Source organism: Momordica charantia (assembly GCF_013281855.1).
Source record: "Momordica charantia cultivar OHB3-1 chromosome 4 unlocalized genomic scaffold, Mcharantia_2.0 BLBB01000004.1, whole genome shotgun sequence".
Classification (NCBI taxonomy): domain Eukaryota; kingdom Viridiplantae; phylum Streptophyta; class Magnoliopsida; order Cucurbitales; family Cucurbitaceae; genus Momordica; species Momordica charantia.
Window position 1 is genome coordinate 869,359 of NW_028275162.1, and position 17,210 is coordinate 886,568.

General features: G+C 33.8%; 3 protein-coding genes across 4 annotated transcripts; 2 read left to right on the forward strand and 1 right to left on the reverse strand.

Moving 5' to 3' along the window:
- The first annotated feature begins 252 nt into the window (after positions 1–252).
- LOC111016684 (DNAJ heat shock N-terminal domain-containing protein) lies at positions 253–4,650 on the forward strand. Its single transcript, XM_022292151.2, has 9 exons — positions 253–551; positions 932–1,060; positions 1,382–1,511; positions 2,131–2,251; positions 2,731–2,812; positions 3,064–3,117; positions 3,315–3,353; positions 3,432–3,531; positions 4,242–4,650. The coding sequence occupies exons 1-9, from the start codon at positions 327–329 to the stop codon at positions 4,370–4,372; spliced, it is 1,011 nt and encodes a 336-aa protein (XP_022147843.1). The 5' UTR covers positions 253–326; the 3' UTR covers positions 4,373–4,650.
- A 1,816-nt stretch (positions 4,651–6,466) lies between these two features.
- Positions 6,467–7,693, reverse strand: LOC111016778 (DUF1685 family protein). The gene has a single exon (XM_022292292.2). The coding sequence runs from the start codon at positions 7,453–7,455 to the stop codon at positions 6,733–6,735; it is 723 nt and encodes a 240-aa protein (XP_022147984.1). The 5' UTR covers positions 7,456–7,693; the 3' UTR covers positions 6,467–6,732.
- A 6,953-nt stretch (positions 7,694–14,646) lies between these two features.
- LOC111016715 (putative WRKY transcription factor 69) lies at positions 14,647–17,102 on the forward strand. 2 transcript variants are annotated; one of them, XM_022292198.2, is made up of 3 exons: positions 14,647–14,994; positions 15,104–15,247; positions 16,203–17,102. In XM_022292198.2, exons 1-3 carry the CDS (start codon positions 14,855–14,857, stop codon positions 16,819–16,821), a joined length of 903 nt encoding a protein of 300 aa, XP_022147890.1. In that variant the 5' UTR covers positions 14,647–14,854; the 3' UTR covers positions 16,822–17,102. The 2 variants fall into 2 exon arrangements, with proteins under 2 accessions (XP_022147890.1, XP_022147889.1); XM_022292197.2 differs by having other exon boundaries at positions 14,648–14,994; positions 15,101–15,247.
- Positions 17,103–17,210: the final 108 nt, after the last annotated feature.

Genomic DNA, 17,210 nt, shown 5'->3' on the forward strand with positions numbered 1-17,210 from the left:
GACAAAACAGTAGTCTCTTGAGATCACTGGAAACGGCAGCCAGGCGCGTGAGGCAGCCATATTCCACAAGCCGACACGTGCCTTGCTTCTGCGTGATGTACACTTCCGCTTCTTCTCCCGCTAGATTTTTCTAATTCCGTCCAGATTCACAGGAGCCAAGTGGCTCAGAATTCGCCACGTCATCATCAACCCTTCCACGTCAAAATTTCTTCGTCCTCATAATTTTCAAATATTCGCTCAACGCCCCCCCAAAAAAATCCAAATTGTTTGCATTTTCACCCCCTCCTCCCCTGTTTTTTCCCACCAACTAGCCCAGTTACTCTCCAATGGTTCAGTTGCTCTCTCCCGTCTGCACAGAGACCATCAAACTCCAAAATCCGATTCTCGGTTCGTGCCCAAGAAGCTCGTGGCGCTCGTTTGCCAAGTCCGGCGGCTCTTCCGGTGCGATTGGGCGCGGCGTCGGGAGACGAAACAGCAGACTGAGGATCGCAGCAAGAGTTTCGGCCTCAACGGAGGCCGTTGCCGATGACTATTACGCCGTATTGGGACTCGTAAGCTGTTCCGATTCGATCTTGATTTTGTTTAGATTGAATATGAACGTTTAATAATGGCTAATCCCTGATCAGTTCGGTATTTTTATGTGCTTGTTTGGATTCTTTCTTCTATTGTTCATGATGAGTGTGGTACTACTTTTAAATTGTTCAATTGATGATGTGTGGTTTATGATTCGTAGAGTGAGTTTGATGAATTTTTGAATGGGAAGTCTTCTGTGTGTGTTTCTGATGTCACATTCTCATGGTGTTTGTTGTACTGACCTCGTTCTGGCAGATTATGCTCTCTTTCATTTTTTAGTGGCGAATTTTTGTTTCTGATCCAATTTGTTATTATTTGTGTAATGTGTCTAATGAACTTGTTCTATGCTTGTTCATAGCTTCCAGATGCCAGCCCGGAACAGATTAAGAAGGCCTATTATAATTGCATGAAAGAGTGCCATCCAGACTTGAGTGGCGATGATCCAGACACCACAAATTTCTGCATGTTCGTTAACGAAGTGTATGAGGTACGAGTTCAAATTCAAAGGATGCTAAATTCTGAGCTTCCTATTACTAAAGCGACAAATAAAGATGGATACATAAATTATGAATAGGGTAGAAGAATCTACTATATTATAACAGAAAATGGCTAGAAGAGTTTTCAATTACAAAGAAGTTGCCCCTCTTAGAAACTACTTAGGCCGATTGGCTACCACCATCAAATTTAGTTTTTTATGTCATTGGTGGGCTTCTCGAATCGAACTAAAAAGAATTTGGGTGATCCATATTTAACTCCTAGAGAAAATGTTGCTTCCAGACCTTTATCATAGATGGCTGCTAAATGGCAGGTGCTTAGTGACCCAGTGCAGCGGATGGTTTATGATGAAATTCATGGGTATGCTTTGACTGCAATCAACCCTTTTATGGATGATTCAAGCACAAAGGATCTTGCTTTTGTTGATGAATTCAGCTGTATAGGTACGTGAGAAAATCTCCCTGTTTTATTCTACCCACATACTTCTCTTGACAGATTCAGCTGTAACATTCTTGTTTCTTGTTACTAAATTGCAGGTGCTTAGTAAATTGCAGGTGCTTAGTAACATCATGTTTCTTGTTTCTCGTTTTCCGTTTTTGAGAAATATAATTGTTTGGTAACTATTTATACTTCTATTCTTTTTTCAAAATTGTATATAAATTTTGGAAACAACAAAATCAAGTTTTTGCTTCTCATTTAGAGCGAGAAATGAGAAACAGTTACCGAATATAGTTATCTTTTTATTTCTTCTAAAATAGAAAACAAGAAACAAGAAACAAGAGCATTACCGAACAGATCTTTAATTTTATTATAAAGTCCAATGGACTTGCTAGCATCAGGCAAAGAGAAAAGAAAACTGAAAGATCATAAATCAAATGTTGCTATCCAATATAGGTTTCTTGAAGGAGCATTATATTGCCAATGATTATTTAGTTTATTATGAGAAAAGTGAGGAATCATATCATTTGCCATCTGTTCGTGGTTACCTTACGGTTCTTCAGAAACTGTTGCTTATGATGAACTGACCGCAAATGATCTAAGATCTTCTTAACCTACTTCCAGGCTGCAAAAATTGTGCCAATGTAGCCCCTGATGTCTTTGGGATTGAAGAAGATTTCGGAAGAGCTCGTGTCTACAGCCAGTGTGGGAATGCTCAACGAGTTCAAGAAGCAATTGATAGTTGGTAAGCTCACTTTATGCTGATTGAATCTGAACTTAACTGCCTTTGTTTTTGGTCTCCAGTTCTTGTTGTTGGTAGCTTATGAGTATTTCTCGGTTCAAGACCGTTGTGTCTCAAGCATCATAGAAAATTCTTTTGTAATTATAGCATTTTGATGATTCAGTCAATTGGGAGGCTTTTTTTTTTTTTTTGTAAGGAGTTCAATTGTGGGGGGCCTTCTCGTCCCTCAGTCCATAGGATGTTCCTTACCATATCATAAAAAAATAAAATGATACTTGAAGAATGTGCTTGAGATCATATGCCTTGACCGATTTATTTCCTTGATTCTTCCCACCAGTTTGTGTCCAACAACTCATTTGAAATGTTTGCTTCTTTTATCGGGCATTCAGTGATCTATCTAATTTAAATATTGATTTTTCATATTCGGGATTATTTATTTGCCTAATGGTACCATGGACTAACGTCTTCTCCTCCCTTGCCAGCCCAGTCGATTGCATTCACTGGACTTCAGCTGCACAGTTATCTCTGCTTGAAGATGAAATGCGCAGGGTGGAAAGAATCAATGTATGCAATGCAGCAATAACCATAACTTTCTTTGTCCCAAATTTTCTATTTCTAATCCGAAAGGCCTCATTTGACAACATTTTTTATTTTTTGTTTTCTGGAAAATGAGCATTTAAACTTAATTTGTTTTGTTATATAGTTTTAATAAACATTCTCAAAATCTACGCCAAATTTTGAAGAAAAAATCTTAAAAGCTCTCAAACATGATCATGGCATGGCATAAGTGGGCTTTTGTTTTACATGATCACCAGGTCGCATTTATGCTCTCTGGAATGGGATCATCAGCTGTGGATGTTTTTAGACAGGTAAGAACATTTTAAATTGCTGTTCATTTTTTTTAACTTACCTTACATTGGAATACAAAGAAGAAAATGGAAAGAAGGTGTTTAATTTAACCATCCTTTTGCTGAGTACATGAATTATACTTCCCTTCCCTCGCTGCTACTAATAGTAATAGGAACTGCCCTTCTGATATTGAGTGTTGCGTTATCTAATTTTGCAGGCAAGTTCTCGATGGGAAAAGAGGCAAGCGAAAGTCTTGGTAGGCTCTTTATGCTGATGAGCGCTCGACTTTCTGTTTTCTAATATCTCAAGCTTTACAATCCTTATTCTTTTTCAGCAACAAGCAAAAGTGAGGATGACGAAGAAGAAAAGTTCCGATAGCAATGATTCATACTGGAGCAATCTTTGGGGCAGGCCTAAAGATCAACCAAATTCAGGTAATGAATACTATACTAAGCTTCATTCAACTTTAAAGTGCTTATGGCGGACTGAAAGTGTTTTTTGTTTAAAAGTTGGTAGTGCTTAGTTGAAATTTTAAGGAGTGCTTTTTAAAATTTACCGAAGTAGTTTGATAAATTCTCAGAACTGGTAGTATCTAATCAGTTTTCTGTGCTTACGAAATATACACTCCATCTATAAATGCAAAAAGAATACCATTTAGGTGCTTATCCAGTTAATAGGAGATGTTGACCATCATTAAATAAATTAACAGCTTGATGCATAAAAGAAAGAGATATAATAGATTTTTTATTTTTATAAAAAATAATAGTCGTAAATTTTTAACGATGGTAAGTAAGAAGATACCTATTGACTGGTAAGTACTTAAATATTATTCTTTCAATTCAAAAGATATCCTCGTCCTAATTGTATTTTATAGCTCTAATTTGTCTATTATTATTACCCTTGCATGGAACATACACTTGATGAAATACATTAAAAAAACATAAACTGTATTTGAGCCAATATTTTAAATTAGGTTAAAAATCCTTATTATAATGTATTTTGTTGATATTTTTGATATATTATTGAACTTTTATTCATCTCCTCAGGTCTATGCGGAATTTTGTTTTTAATTTCCAAAAATATTTACAATGGAGGTTTAATTTAATTCATAACATCAACTAAAACTGGTTTTAAATTTCTGCAGAAGAGGAAGTAAACGAACGGGCAAAACGGGCAGCAGCTGCCGCTCGACGATGGAGAGAGTACTCTAGACGGGGTGCTGACAAGCCTCCAACTTTCAAACTTCCAGAGTCAATCTCCAGCAACGAAAACTAACTAGGTAAATAAAATTAAATATAAAACAAAAATCCAATAGCTTTATTGTCGTACATAATTAATCCAATATCATTGCTGGAAAAAGTTAAAAAAATCCCATTACTTCCATCCTTCTTTGTAACTATGTAATTAAAAATAAAAATCAAATCATCACCAATTTATGTAATTATTGTAAGAACATCCAACGCGACGAACCGATTCATGGAACGAGTTGGGATTTATTTCAGATCTGGGATCAAAAATTGTTTTTATTTATATCTACTGAATAGTTCATGTTACTTTCTCCATTGTTTATAGGTGACTTGTAATTTTCCTTGCATGTTCTAAGCCAGTTTTTGGCATATTTTGTGTGTGGAAATCTTGCTTGTTCTGCGGCCTGCGATAATATTTTTTTAGGTAAAGTCAACTTAATGATTGATGAATGGAAATGGGTTATGATTATAGAGAGGAAAAATAGAAGTAATGATTTGATGGTTTCCATATGAAGTGTTTGATTGGATAAGTAAAGTATTGCAAATGGGACTTTTTTAGTGGAAAGAGTTTGGTTATGACTTATGAGTATGCATTAGAGATTTATAATGAAAAAAAAAAGTAGCTCAACAAAAGGGCCTCAAAATAAAGAACAGGTTTAAAGTAATTACAAAAGTCTTTAAAAGCCCAAACGTCTTCTCAAGATCTCTCAATCCCTCTCAAAATTTTGTTCTTTCCATCTGCAAAGTCTAATAAATAGCTAAAAAATTACTTGCCACGAAAGCCTAAATTGCTCTCCTGAAGGGTTGTGAAGAGCATCTTCCATCACCATAGTTTTAAATTTCCATCGACATGTCTATGTTTCCATAGATTCGACATCGACGTAAGGAGTGAATCGACATTTCCATCATAGCACAAGAAAATCGATAAAATATGAAAAATATAACAAAAAGTCACTAATATATATATATAATATAAATATTAATTATTTTTAACTAATTTAGAAATGTGAAAATGTTTATCGGTTAATTTAATTACTTTTTACAATTTTTTTTCTATCTTTTACATAAATATCCATCGACATCGATATTTTATCGATATTTTTATTGATATTTCCATGAAATTGAGATCTCGATATTTAAAATTTTGTCCATAACTACATTTTTCTGGTGCTGAGAAAGGTGAACTTTCAAAAATCTAAATAGGCAATTCAAGATCCTTAGCAGCATCCCTAAAAGAATACAGCACTGGCCCACTCCGAGAAGCCTCTTGTTTAATCAGTGCCCTGCTTTAGAATCCACTATTATGAAGTGCAGTTCATATTGTATTTCCACTTGCTGCAAAGACAGGGAAAGGAAATGCTGATTACAGGAAAGAAATTGCATTTATTATCGAGATTACTCACTATTCTGATTTAGTTTTTCTTAATACAGAGGTATCAATTAATTATATAGTGTTTGATCAAGGACTTCTAAAGTTTAATTTATGTTATTGTTATTAATTAATTTATTATTATTATATAATAAAAGTATGATACATCAACTACTTTGGTTGGAAGTTTGTCTTAATTGAAAAAAGGGTTTCATTTGTTTGAAAAAGAATTATCCTCCATTTATTTTTAACTCTCTTAATAAATATATATAACCAACTTGAATAATGCAATTAGTTAGCATATATATCTTTGATCCAAAAGTTAGAGGGTCGAGTTCGCACTCCTACATGTTCATTTAAGTACCACTCTGTCACGTAGAATTATATATATGTTTTTTTTTCTTTAACATTGAAATGTTGACCAATGATGAGAGGTAATAAAATATAAAAATAATATATTAACATTATGAATATAATACTAATAATGATAATTTGTAACTTCTAGCAAGTGTTATATCTTCATACTTTTCTTCAAATATCCTTCAACATTCACCTGTCGAAATTTCTATGAATTTAAAAAGTTGACCTTTTTTTTTTTTGTTTTTTGATTTATTGTCCTGATTTGACATAGCTAAATTATTTCTTTAATTTCAAGTTTAAATATTTAGCTGCATTCGTTGTATTGTACTAAAAAAACATTCTAACTCGTGTAAAATATAAGCAAATTTGCACTCAACAGGTAAACATCAAGAATTGGCTGAAAGAGAGGAATTTTCATAAATATTAACACTTTAAGCAAATTTACACTTATTTCCTGCCGCTAAGAACACACTATAGAACAAGTGAACATCCAATAATTTTTTGGAAAGGAAGTTCTTCATCTGTCTATTTATCTATCCATTCCACATAACATGACAACAGCCAAATTTTCAAAAACAACAATCAAAACCCACAAAATTGCACTCTAAAATGAGAAGTAAAAAAAAAAAAGGTTATGGTAAGTTTACAAAGATGGTGTGTTATCTCACAGTTGAAGCAACTGTATGAGCCCAAAACTTGAGATGATCTTTCATGTCCATTTCAGTGGCAGCACCCAAATCTGGAACTCTCCATTTCATCAGAATTCTCTTTTCATTTTCTTCATCATCAGCCTCCCATGCTTCAGACAAATATGGCCTCGAAACCCCAATTTCATTCCCTTTTTCCTCTCTTTTTTCCTCTTTTTCCTCTTCATTTTCCCCTGTTTTTCTCCCCAATCTCTGCAGCCCAGGAATTATGGAAGCCAAGCTTGAATTCTTATCTTCCTCGGAGAACACAAATCCCAAATCCATAAACCCCTTCAATTCCTCAAATTCAAGGTCCGACAAGCTCTTACTCAACCCCCTTCCTCTTCTCTTCCTTAATTTCTCTTCATTCCCTCCCAATTTCTTCTTCGCCGGCTTCCCCCCTCTTTCGCCGGAAAATTCTGTTACTTCGCCGGAAAGAATGGTTTGCAGTTTTCTATTGGTCGGAATCGAGCCGGTGGAGTAATAAGCGGTTTCGGGAGCTGGGAAGTCCGAGCCCAGAAGATACTCGCTCTGAGATCTCCCCTGAATCACTTGCATTATTGGACTCTCAGAGCTGTTTTCCGGCGCATTGGAGGGTTTTGTTGCACGTTGGGTCCGTAAAAGCGGTTTTCCGGCGAAAACTACGTGCTGAAACCAGAATTGGTCGAAAAGGGTGAGGATTTCTTCGGATGCCATTAGTGGTGGGAGAATTTGAGAGGCTTTGAGGAGAAACTTGAAGGTTTAAACAGTCTTATAGATAAGGAGGAAAAAAGAGAAAAATAAGAGGATGAATTAAAACAGTGAGATCGAAATTACGTTATTGCCCCTGGCTTTAAGCAAATAGTGCGGAAATAATAATGCAGCACGTTTCTTCAATTATTAATGTATTGTATTCAAAGCTACAATCATTGGAGGGCCTCATATGATATAATATATGGTTAAAGGAATTAACCATGAGGGAGTTAATGGTAATTATATGGCTTTTTTTCCAGCTTAAGTGGAATGATTATATATATATTTACTAGTCAAATGGCACGTGCTGGAATTTATTTGCCCCGTGAGAAACCGCGAGCTAGCATTTGGCAATTGGCAGTGCGTCATGCGTGCGATATAATGCCTTTAAATTTTCATGATTTATTCAAATTTTAAAATGAAAAAAAATTAAATTAAATTTGGTTCATGTAGTTTGGTCTTTTGCATTTTAGTTTCGTTTTCTATGCTTTTACGAGTTTCAACAGAGTCCATATTATTATGATTTAGTTTCAATTTTATCAATTTAGTTTCAATATGATTTTTTTTTCTAAATTTGTTTTTTACAATTTGATAACTCAAAAAATTTTCTCTTTTTTTACTTAAGCTTAAATCTTAATATACTCAACTACCAAATAAAAAAAAATACTATTTTATTCTTACGTACGACTTGTGAAATTTAACAAAATTATAAGGACTTTGAAAGTTCTAAAGTAATAATAAACAAATTGAAATTGAACTCAAATCATAAGGATCAAATTTGTAATTAGATATTTTTGTAACTTTTAATTGTGATTTTAGGTACTCATTGTCATTAATATAACTAATTAAATGATGATGTTACATGTCTATTAATAATCTTTTATTGATTTTGCCACAATATGATAGATAAAAGAAAAGTATGCAATAAACGAGATAAAGTAATTCATCCGAACATAATCTAAATAGATAAGACATTCATTATCATTCAAAAGTCGATTGATTCAACCTCTCAAACCATAGTTGTTGAACTCAAAAAATATAATAAAATAAAAATAAAGTGACATGTAGGATCGATTTATATATATCCCTCTATTTTGTTTAATTTTCCATTTTCTCATCATTTTTATTCCTTATTTGATAATAAAGTTACCTATCATTTAAAATTTTCTAGTTTCAATTATTCAGGGAAAAACTTTGTTCATCACATAATTTTATTAAAAATGTGGGCAACCAATGAGAAGGCATCAACCTTTTGTGGTGAATTTTGAGAGCGTTTGTAATTGGCCCACCACCCACTAATATTGAAGCGGGCACGTGATGCACACATTTTGCATATACAAAATAAAAAAATAAAAAAACTTTTTTTGAGACACGAAAATAATATTTAATCAAAGCAAACTAGTCCCCCAAAAATTAAATATATAAAGCAAACTTTAAATTTTACAGGTGCCTCGTGACGTGACAGGGAATCGGAAACAAACCCCAAGTGGACCCCACCGGAGACAACCCAGGGGTTGCGTTCTTCCAAGTCCAAGCAATTCTCATGGGTCTGAAATGTATTAGTGAAGTGTGAACCATATATCATGAATTTGTCTCGATTGTAATGGCAACTTTATTATATGGTCGAATATTTTTGCTTTTGTCTATTCTCGAAAAATAATAGTCACATGTTTTAAACTTTGTTTTTGTAGAATGTTACTTTATAATATTCTATTGGTACTTTCATTTTTTTTTAGAATATGGAAGATTTTGTCGAAATACTCGTAAATGAATTAAAAATTTACTCAATCTAACAACTTAAGTTTTTTATCGAGTGGTGGTTTATTCATCTTTAAACAAGTTTAAATTCAAATTTACAATTTTTTTATCGGAGACAAGTACTTTAACAAATTGAGCTTTTTTCATATTAGCTTTTTTCGGTACACTTATAATGTTATCTAGGTATATGAATGGTTAAAATCGTCATATGGATTATAGCTTGATTAATAAAAACATTAATAATTGAAGTCGAATGTTTTAAACTGCATGAGTTTGATAAACCAATTTATATGACAAATACGACATCTAAATTTGAACATACAATTTTTTATTGGAGATAAAAATGTCTTAATTGATTTTATACTCAAATACTAAATAACTACATTTATATCGTGTTGGACTATGAATATGTTTTTTCCTTTTTAGAACAAAGCATCAATAAATTAAAAAGGATTTTAACCTCCACTATTTGAGTGGAAGAGTCCATAAACTTAAAAGCTTAAGTTAATAAGTAATTTATAGAAAACGAAAATCTACCATTTTATTTTATTGATGAATAAAAATAAATTTTAAGAATTATATGTTGTACTTAAAAATATAATAATTATATTAAAAATAAATAAAATTTCAGAGGTCTAAACTATAATCCGACTTTATTATTTTGTATTTTCTTGTTGTGAAGTGTAACACGTTGGAACGTTAGATCCACGTTGAAGGGCTTGGGAAGTTAGTCATCCGACTTGTCGTTCAGCATGAGAAATCGAGAACGACAAGTGACCGGCATTGGTTTCGAAAAGTACCCTCCTTAAGCCCATTAAAAGCCCATTACACGCCGCGGCCACTTTATGGATGCTGGAAAGCCCATTCAGATTGGTCATGTTGGGGAGGACGATTTTTTTTTTAAATATTGATTAATTAATTGAGCTAACTCTCAAATTTTCATCCTTGTTTAGGAAAAAATTTTCCTCATTTAATTACTTATCTAATTAAAACACTTATAACTTTCGTTTTGGGCATAGCCACATCATATTATTCCCTTGTCAATATAGAATTTTGTTTGTATTTTTCTTACAAATCCAACAATTCTCCCTTCTGACAAAGTATCTCTAACGGTATGATATTGTCCGCTTTAAGTACATGACTTTTTTTTTAGTTTTACCCAAAATACCTCATAGCAATAGATATAATTCTCCTCATTTATATACCATTGATCATGCTATTTTCTGGACAATATAAAACTTTGTTTGCATTCCCCTTACAAATCCAACAATACACTTCATTGAAATATATATATTTCACATTATTATTTATACTAAAATTAAGTTTCAGTAATATTTCCTCTATATGCCATCAACCATGTGATTTGATTGAGACACAATATCGGGATGTTAGTTGATTAATTCAACTATTTTGATATTTTACAACTTGAGTAGATGAACAACAAAATTAATATTTATCATCTATAACTTAATTGAATCAAACAAAGTTTAGCAATGTCAAATAAAAAATTTTCACTAAAACTCAATTTGATGGCCATCGAAATATCATGGAAAATGATCTAAATTTCTAAATTCTTGCATCATTCTCAAAAACAAATAAAAAAAATAACAATAATACATTTTTTGTATTTTTTATAAACAGACATAAGCTTAAGCTGGACGCTAACCCATAGAAAAACTGATTATTCTAACCCAAATAACACCGAATATGTCAAAATAAAGCATAGTTTATAAATAGTCACTAGATTGGTTGGTTTTTTCAAACAGCTCAAATGTGAAAATGGCCTGGTCCTCTATCTAAAACAAAGAAGTTAACTTAATTTAAGAATCGGTCAACTTTTTCCTCTGACCAAAATATTAAATTAATATTAAGAAATTAAATTAACTTATCTCCACCATTTTTTATCATTTCCATTTGGATAGTAAATATCCATTCGATCTGTTGTAATTAATTAATATTATTTAATTGAATAATTGATGAGCGTTAAATAAGCCGCGGAAAGAGTCAGACAGATAAGGTTTTATTTTTCATAATATATTAAACAAAATAATATAATTCTTAAAAAACCCATCTTTTCTCCTCTACTTCATTTGTTTTCCTTTTTTTTTATAGTTTTTAATTTCATACTTTTCTACAATGCTTACGTTGATTGGGAATCTCTTGATTTGAACGACGTCATTTTGATAGAATCATATAGGGAAAAATAATTGGAAAGGGAAAACAAATACCCTCCAAATAAAGTTCAATTCCTTTAAATAATTGGTTTTATCTTGATTGGCAAATAATCACCCCGGGAATGGAAATAAATAACACGTATATTTAATATGAGCAATAACACTTGACTCTTTTTAACCAATAATCAAAATACTGTTCTTACTTCTCTTTATAATGTCAACAATCTCAGATTTGTAGGAATATTGGGGAAATATCCTGGAATTTTATTTTAAATGTCGGTTTGAAACTTCACTTCAAGGTTGAAGCTTCGTTAGTAAAAAATGATAGTATACTATTCTGATTGATTTTAATATAGGTTAATTTTAACTGGTTCCTTATAAGAATCTCACGTTAAAATGATAAGAGATCTAACGAGAGTTTTTTAATCACAGTTTATATTACAAGTGAGTTACTCCTCTTATTGTCAATTAATTTTGAGATGAAATTTAATGAATATAATATAGTATCATAGTTCAAAAATTAAAACGAATAATCAATCCAAAAAAGTGATATATCCAACCATGATTGGTGAAAAAAAACATCACCTTGAGGGGACATATTAAGAATAGTTTGAATAATTATGCATGACTATTTCACGTACTTGTTGTAATATTTTTAAAATTATAAATTTTTTTTTCTAATACGAACATTTATTTTAGTATGTGCAAGATAGTGTAAAGTGAGCTCACATGTACCGAAGAAGAAAGGCTCGAGAAAGTCTGAAGAGTAACACCTTGTTCTAGAAGTCCGAGGATTGTGCCTCAGACCTACTCAACATAACCTAAGATAATTAACGGTCAAATCCAAGCCAAGATGTTTATAAAAACGACCTACTGTAAATCGTTTCTCCACTCTTACAAACCTATGTTGGATTTATGTGATACTGTATGATGACCATTGGATGAACCCCACTTATCAATATTATAAATAAAGAAGTAGACTTCATACGTAGGTAAGTGCGTTCCTAATTGCTAGTCCAAAGAATATTGTGTACTTTCGATTTTACTAATTTGAGTGTCGGAGTTTTGCTTCTTCTTCTTTTACAAGTCTTACAATTACATTCACTCTCAAAGTGTTCACACAACAGTCATAATATTTTTTTTTTTACCACCAAATAATAATTGTAAATTTTAACAAGATTTTTCTTGTTTTACCGTTGCCTATCCGAAGAGAAAAATGCAAATTTCTTAACAGTTTCAATGTAATTTTATAATTATTTGAAAAGTATAAATACTTTCTAAAAAGTAGATTAGATAAATCGCAATAAATGTTGTAGTTCTACTGGCCAACCCCACTTGTCACTCCTACCAGACACTTGCGCTGGCTGCTTGGATTTCATTATTTGGAGTTTTAATTATATTAATATACGCGAATTAATGGTAACCCAATTATTAAGGAGAGAAAAAAAATTAAAATATTTATTTTAATTTATTTATTTTGATAAACAAAAAAAAAGTCAACACGTGCCAAGATTCCTCTGTCATTGGCCAACCATTCAAACGTAGTTTTGTAGAACATTAAGCAAAATTCTGCCAACTTGGTGGCGTCCGAAGCTAAATGACAAATTGCCATTTTTTCGTTGGTCGCCACCATTCAAGAATCAACTCTTTCCCTTCAAAATTTTCATTCATCAGTTTCTTTCTAAGTTAGGCATATTTGCATGCCGCTTGACTTAATAAAACCAATCCCAATGCCTATTCCATTCAACAATCTCAACAAATATATTTAAAGGTATTAGAGGAATTATTATAACTCAACGATGGCCACATCTTATGATATTGTCAATTTTAGATATAAGTTCTCGCGAATTTATTTTTCGTATTTCTAATATAATTATTATAATATATGATAGTTGTCATTGAATCGAATTGTTTGTTGGTTAGTTGTGGTTGGATGGTCTTAACAATCTCATCTTTGTTGATGTAGGATCTTTTTAACATTTCTTTTCAACTTCACACACTTTAACTACTAACCATGTTAGTAGACATTTTTGTGTTATAGTGAATCACGAAGTTATTAAACATCAATGCTTCCTTTCCCACGTAGGCTCTTCTTATTGAGAAAAAATCTACCACTACCGAAGTATAATTATAAATGTTACAGTTAGAAAAAAGCTCTAATTTCTCTAGTTTTAATTCCCTTAATCTAAAGAATTCGAATGGTCCTAGAAACTTGAATTCCCTTTATCTAAAAAATTCATCATGGTCTTAGATTTTTCTCCTATCTAGAGAAAAGATATTTATGGGTGACCCTAGTTTTCCCCCCTATAAATATAGAGAAAACATACTCATAATCAAGTTGACACTACTAAACTAAACTTTTTTGCTAATGCTTTACCTAAAACATCAATTATGACTTAAGCATGAGAGTGTGTGTGGCCAATACCACACATGTGTATAATTTTTTTATTTTACAGTTTCATCGAATATCCTTAGTTTAGAAGATCGGTTGAAATTTAGTAATTTCGATAGGTCAAATGTATGCCTCAATAATCAATACAATCGAGACTTTTTGAACTAAAGAAACTAAAAAAACATACTATTAAAAAAAAGATTTATTATCTTACTTTTATTTTTTATCCAATAAAAATAAATGATGTCTTCATCCTTATCGCTTTATCTTATTTTTTCTCTTTTAAAAGCCGAAGCAAACCTAAACCATTTTGGCTGTAATATCTTGGTTCCTGCATGCAGCAACAACGCCGCAAATCGGTGGTATCGCCCTCAAAGCTTGAACTAGTCTCTACATAAATAGATAAAACTTTTACCAAATAACAAGAAAAAACTATTAGCTATTAATCAAATCATAAAAATTTAATTATGCAAGCATTTATTCTAAAAATCAATATTGACATTATTTAAACATTTCTTTGCCACAGTGTGAACTGTGAGTGTGCAATCCGATTCCTATTAGGTTCAAACTGGAAAAAGGAAAATAACACAATACGACAACCAAGTTAAGTAGAGAGATGATAATATAATAATAATATTATTATTAATAAATTAATTAATACAAAAGCATTGGCTTTTGTTTGCGCTTGATTTTGATTGAAAAGTTAATCCATCTAATAATTCCACGGCTCCACAATACATTACGGTGCAGCTGACCGTACCCAAGTAAACCCCTCGCTCTTAATCCTCAACTAAAACATTATAATTTAGTGCGTATTTGCTCGCACGTCCCTAATAAACAAACATAGTTTGCCAATCTGTCACAATGAGCCCCCGTATTAAACCTCATCTAATTCTCTCACTCCTCCCTTCTCCCCATCTCTCCGGCCAATTCTTTCCCTTTTCTCTCTCTACCCTCCGCCGCACGATTGATCGTCATCCGAAACCCGCTGCCGCCGTAACTCTCTCTCTCTCGTCACCTTTTTGCCACAATTCCGGCCATGGACCGCCGTGTTCGTACAAACCCATTTGTCTCCGAGCAAGAAGATCCCGAACCCACGTCGGACGATGGCCTCCCGCTGGAGTCACCCTCCGACGGCAATGACTCCAAGCTCGCCGCCGGCCCCGCCCCCAAAAAGAGGTCAGTTTAATTTCATCACTTTTTATTTTTTCTTGATTTATAATTGAACTGTTTGGATGTGTAATAATTCAGTTTTTTAACGGTGTGGATTTTGTATGATGTGCAGTAGAAGGGGCGTGCAGAAGCGAGTGGTGTCAGTACCGATCGGCGACGTGGACGGTCCTAAGAGCAAAGGGGAAGCATATCCACCGTCGGATTCGTGGGCATGGAGGAAATACGGCCAAAAGCCCATCAAAGGTTCTCCTTATCCCAGGTACTAAATAATTGGGCATTTTTCGCAATTCTTTCTTGTTTTTTGGAAGCTTGATTTCCATTTATTTCCACTAATACAATATAATTGAGCTATAATTGATCCAAAAATTGCATTTATTTTGATGCATTTAGATAATAATTTGGGCTAATTATAGTCGAGTAATTGAAGAAACGCTTGAGATTTCGACTTTTCTTCGTGTTGTTACCGCCGGCCGCCTGTCTCTAACCAATAAAATATCTAAACCGCCGGCTGCTATAGGATCTGGATTGAGATTGGGCGCAATTTAGCACAAAGGCGGCTTTTGCTACTAAGCGCTGGTTTTTATTTTCCGTAGTTGGGAATCATACTCATTATCCAATCGCTCTCGCAAAGCGTGTACTGCACGCGCTCTTTTTGAATTTTGATTTTTTTTTTCCTCTTCTTTTACCTAATTATCGCCGTATTTGCGCCGAATTCCTGTTTTGAATTTTGATGAACATGGTTTCTCAATACTTGTTGTTTTTAAATATTTTTAAACAGTCTTCAAATTTTAATTTATTTTTGAACAGACGTAAATTACGAAATTATTTGAAAGATGCCTTTCACATCGAGGGCATACCGGTGAGTGGCGGCCAAACGATAGGACTTGAAATAAAAAAGTATTATTTATTGATTTTGGCCGGCATTTATAAATCAAATTGCCTAATTAATAATTATTTTTTCAGTTTTTAATAGAAAATTAATTAAATGAATTGAAAATAATTTTTAAATTATTGATGGAATATTGAATTAACGATTCTCAAGTAAAGAAATGATTGAAATTTTTAACTTTCGCATTCCTCTATGGGGACTTGTTTGGTTATTGGCTAATGGGCTTATCTTCTTTCCCGTTAACTTAACTCTTTTCTTTTGGAATATTTGTATTGAGAGCCCACGTTTTTTTAATTATTATTTAATTATTATTTTATATTTATAGGGGATATTACCGATGTAGTAGCTCCAAGGGCTGCCCCGCAAGAAAGCAAGTAGAGAGAAGCCGTGTGGACCCCACCAAGCTCGTTATCACCTACGCTTTCGACCACAACCACCAACTCCCGGCCGCCAAATCTCACCACCACCACCACCACCACCATTCTTCGCCGTCTCCCGCCGCGATCACCGCCGCTTCCGCCGCCGCCGACGACTCGTCCCCTGGGAGCACTACGACGTCGTCCTCCACGTCCTCCGGCGACCACACGAACATGACCCCCACGTCGCCGTCTCCGGCGGCCAAGTTCGAGGAGGCGGCGGCGGTCTTCGCGAGTCAGCCGGAGCTGGAACTCGGCGGCGACTCGCTGCTTATTAAACCCTGCCTCGGGGATTTCGGGTGGTTGGCTGACGTGGCGTACGATAGGATCCTCGAGGGCCCGATTTGCGGGGGAGGCGACATCTTCGACGACGCCGACGTCATGGTTTTGTCCACCAGAGTGGATGACGTGGACGAGTCGTTATTCGCGGATCTTGGGGAATTACCCGAAGGCTCCGTGATTTTCGGCCGGAGAGCGGTCCACACGGATGGACCGAACCGGACGCGTGGCAGAGTTTTAAACTGCTAGTTTTAGGCTTTGGTTCATTTGTTTACAGGAGGAACAGAACCGTACACTTTCTTTCGCTTTTTGGCTCCACTTTGCAATTGCCAATTGGTGATTACTTTGGGCACTTTACCAACGGAGAAAAGAGAGAAAGAGAGGATTTTTCTATAATATTTTACTTTTTTTTCCCTTTTTTTTTAATTTTTAAATTTAGTTTTGAAATGGATTCGATGGGTTTCTGTTGTACAGTGAAAACTAGTCAAGAATATTGAGAAATAATGAAATGCTGTTTCCTTTGGGGTTGAGCTTCTGGGCCTATCTGCTGCAGCAAAAATTTACAAATTTATCTCTGTTTTTGAGGTTTGATAGTAAGGAGTAAAGACTACAACAGTAAAATTTTTTTCTTAATGTTC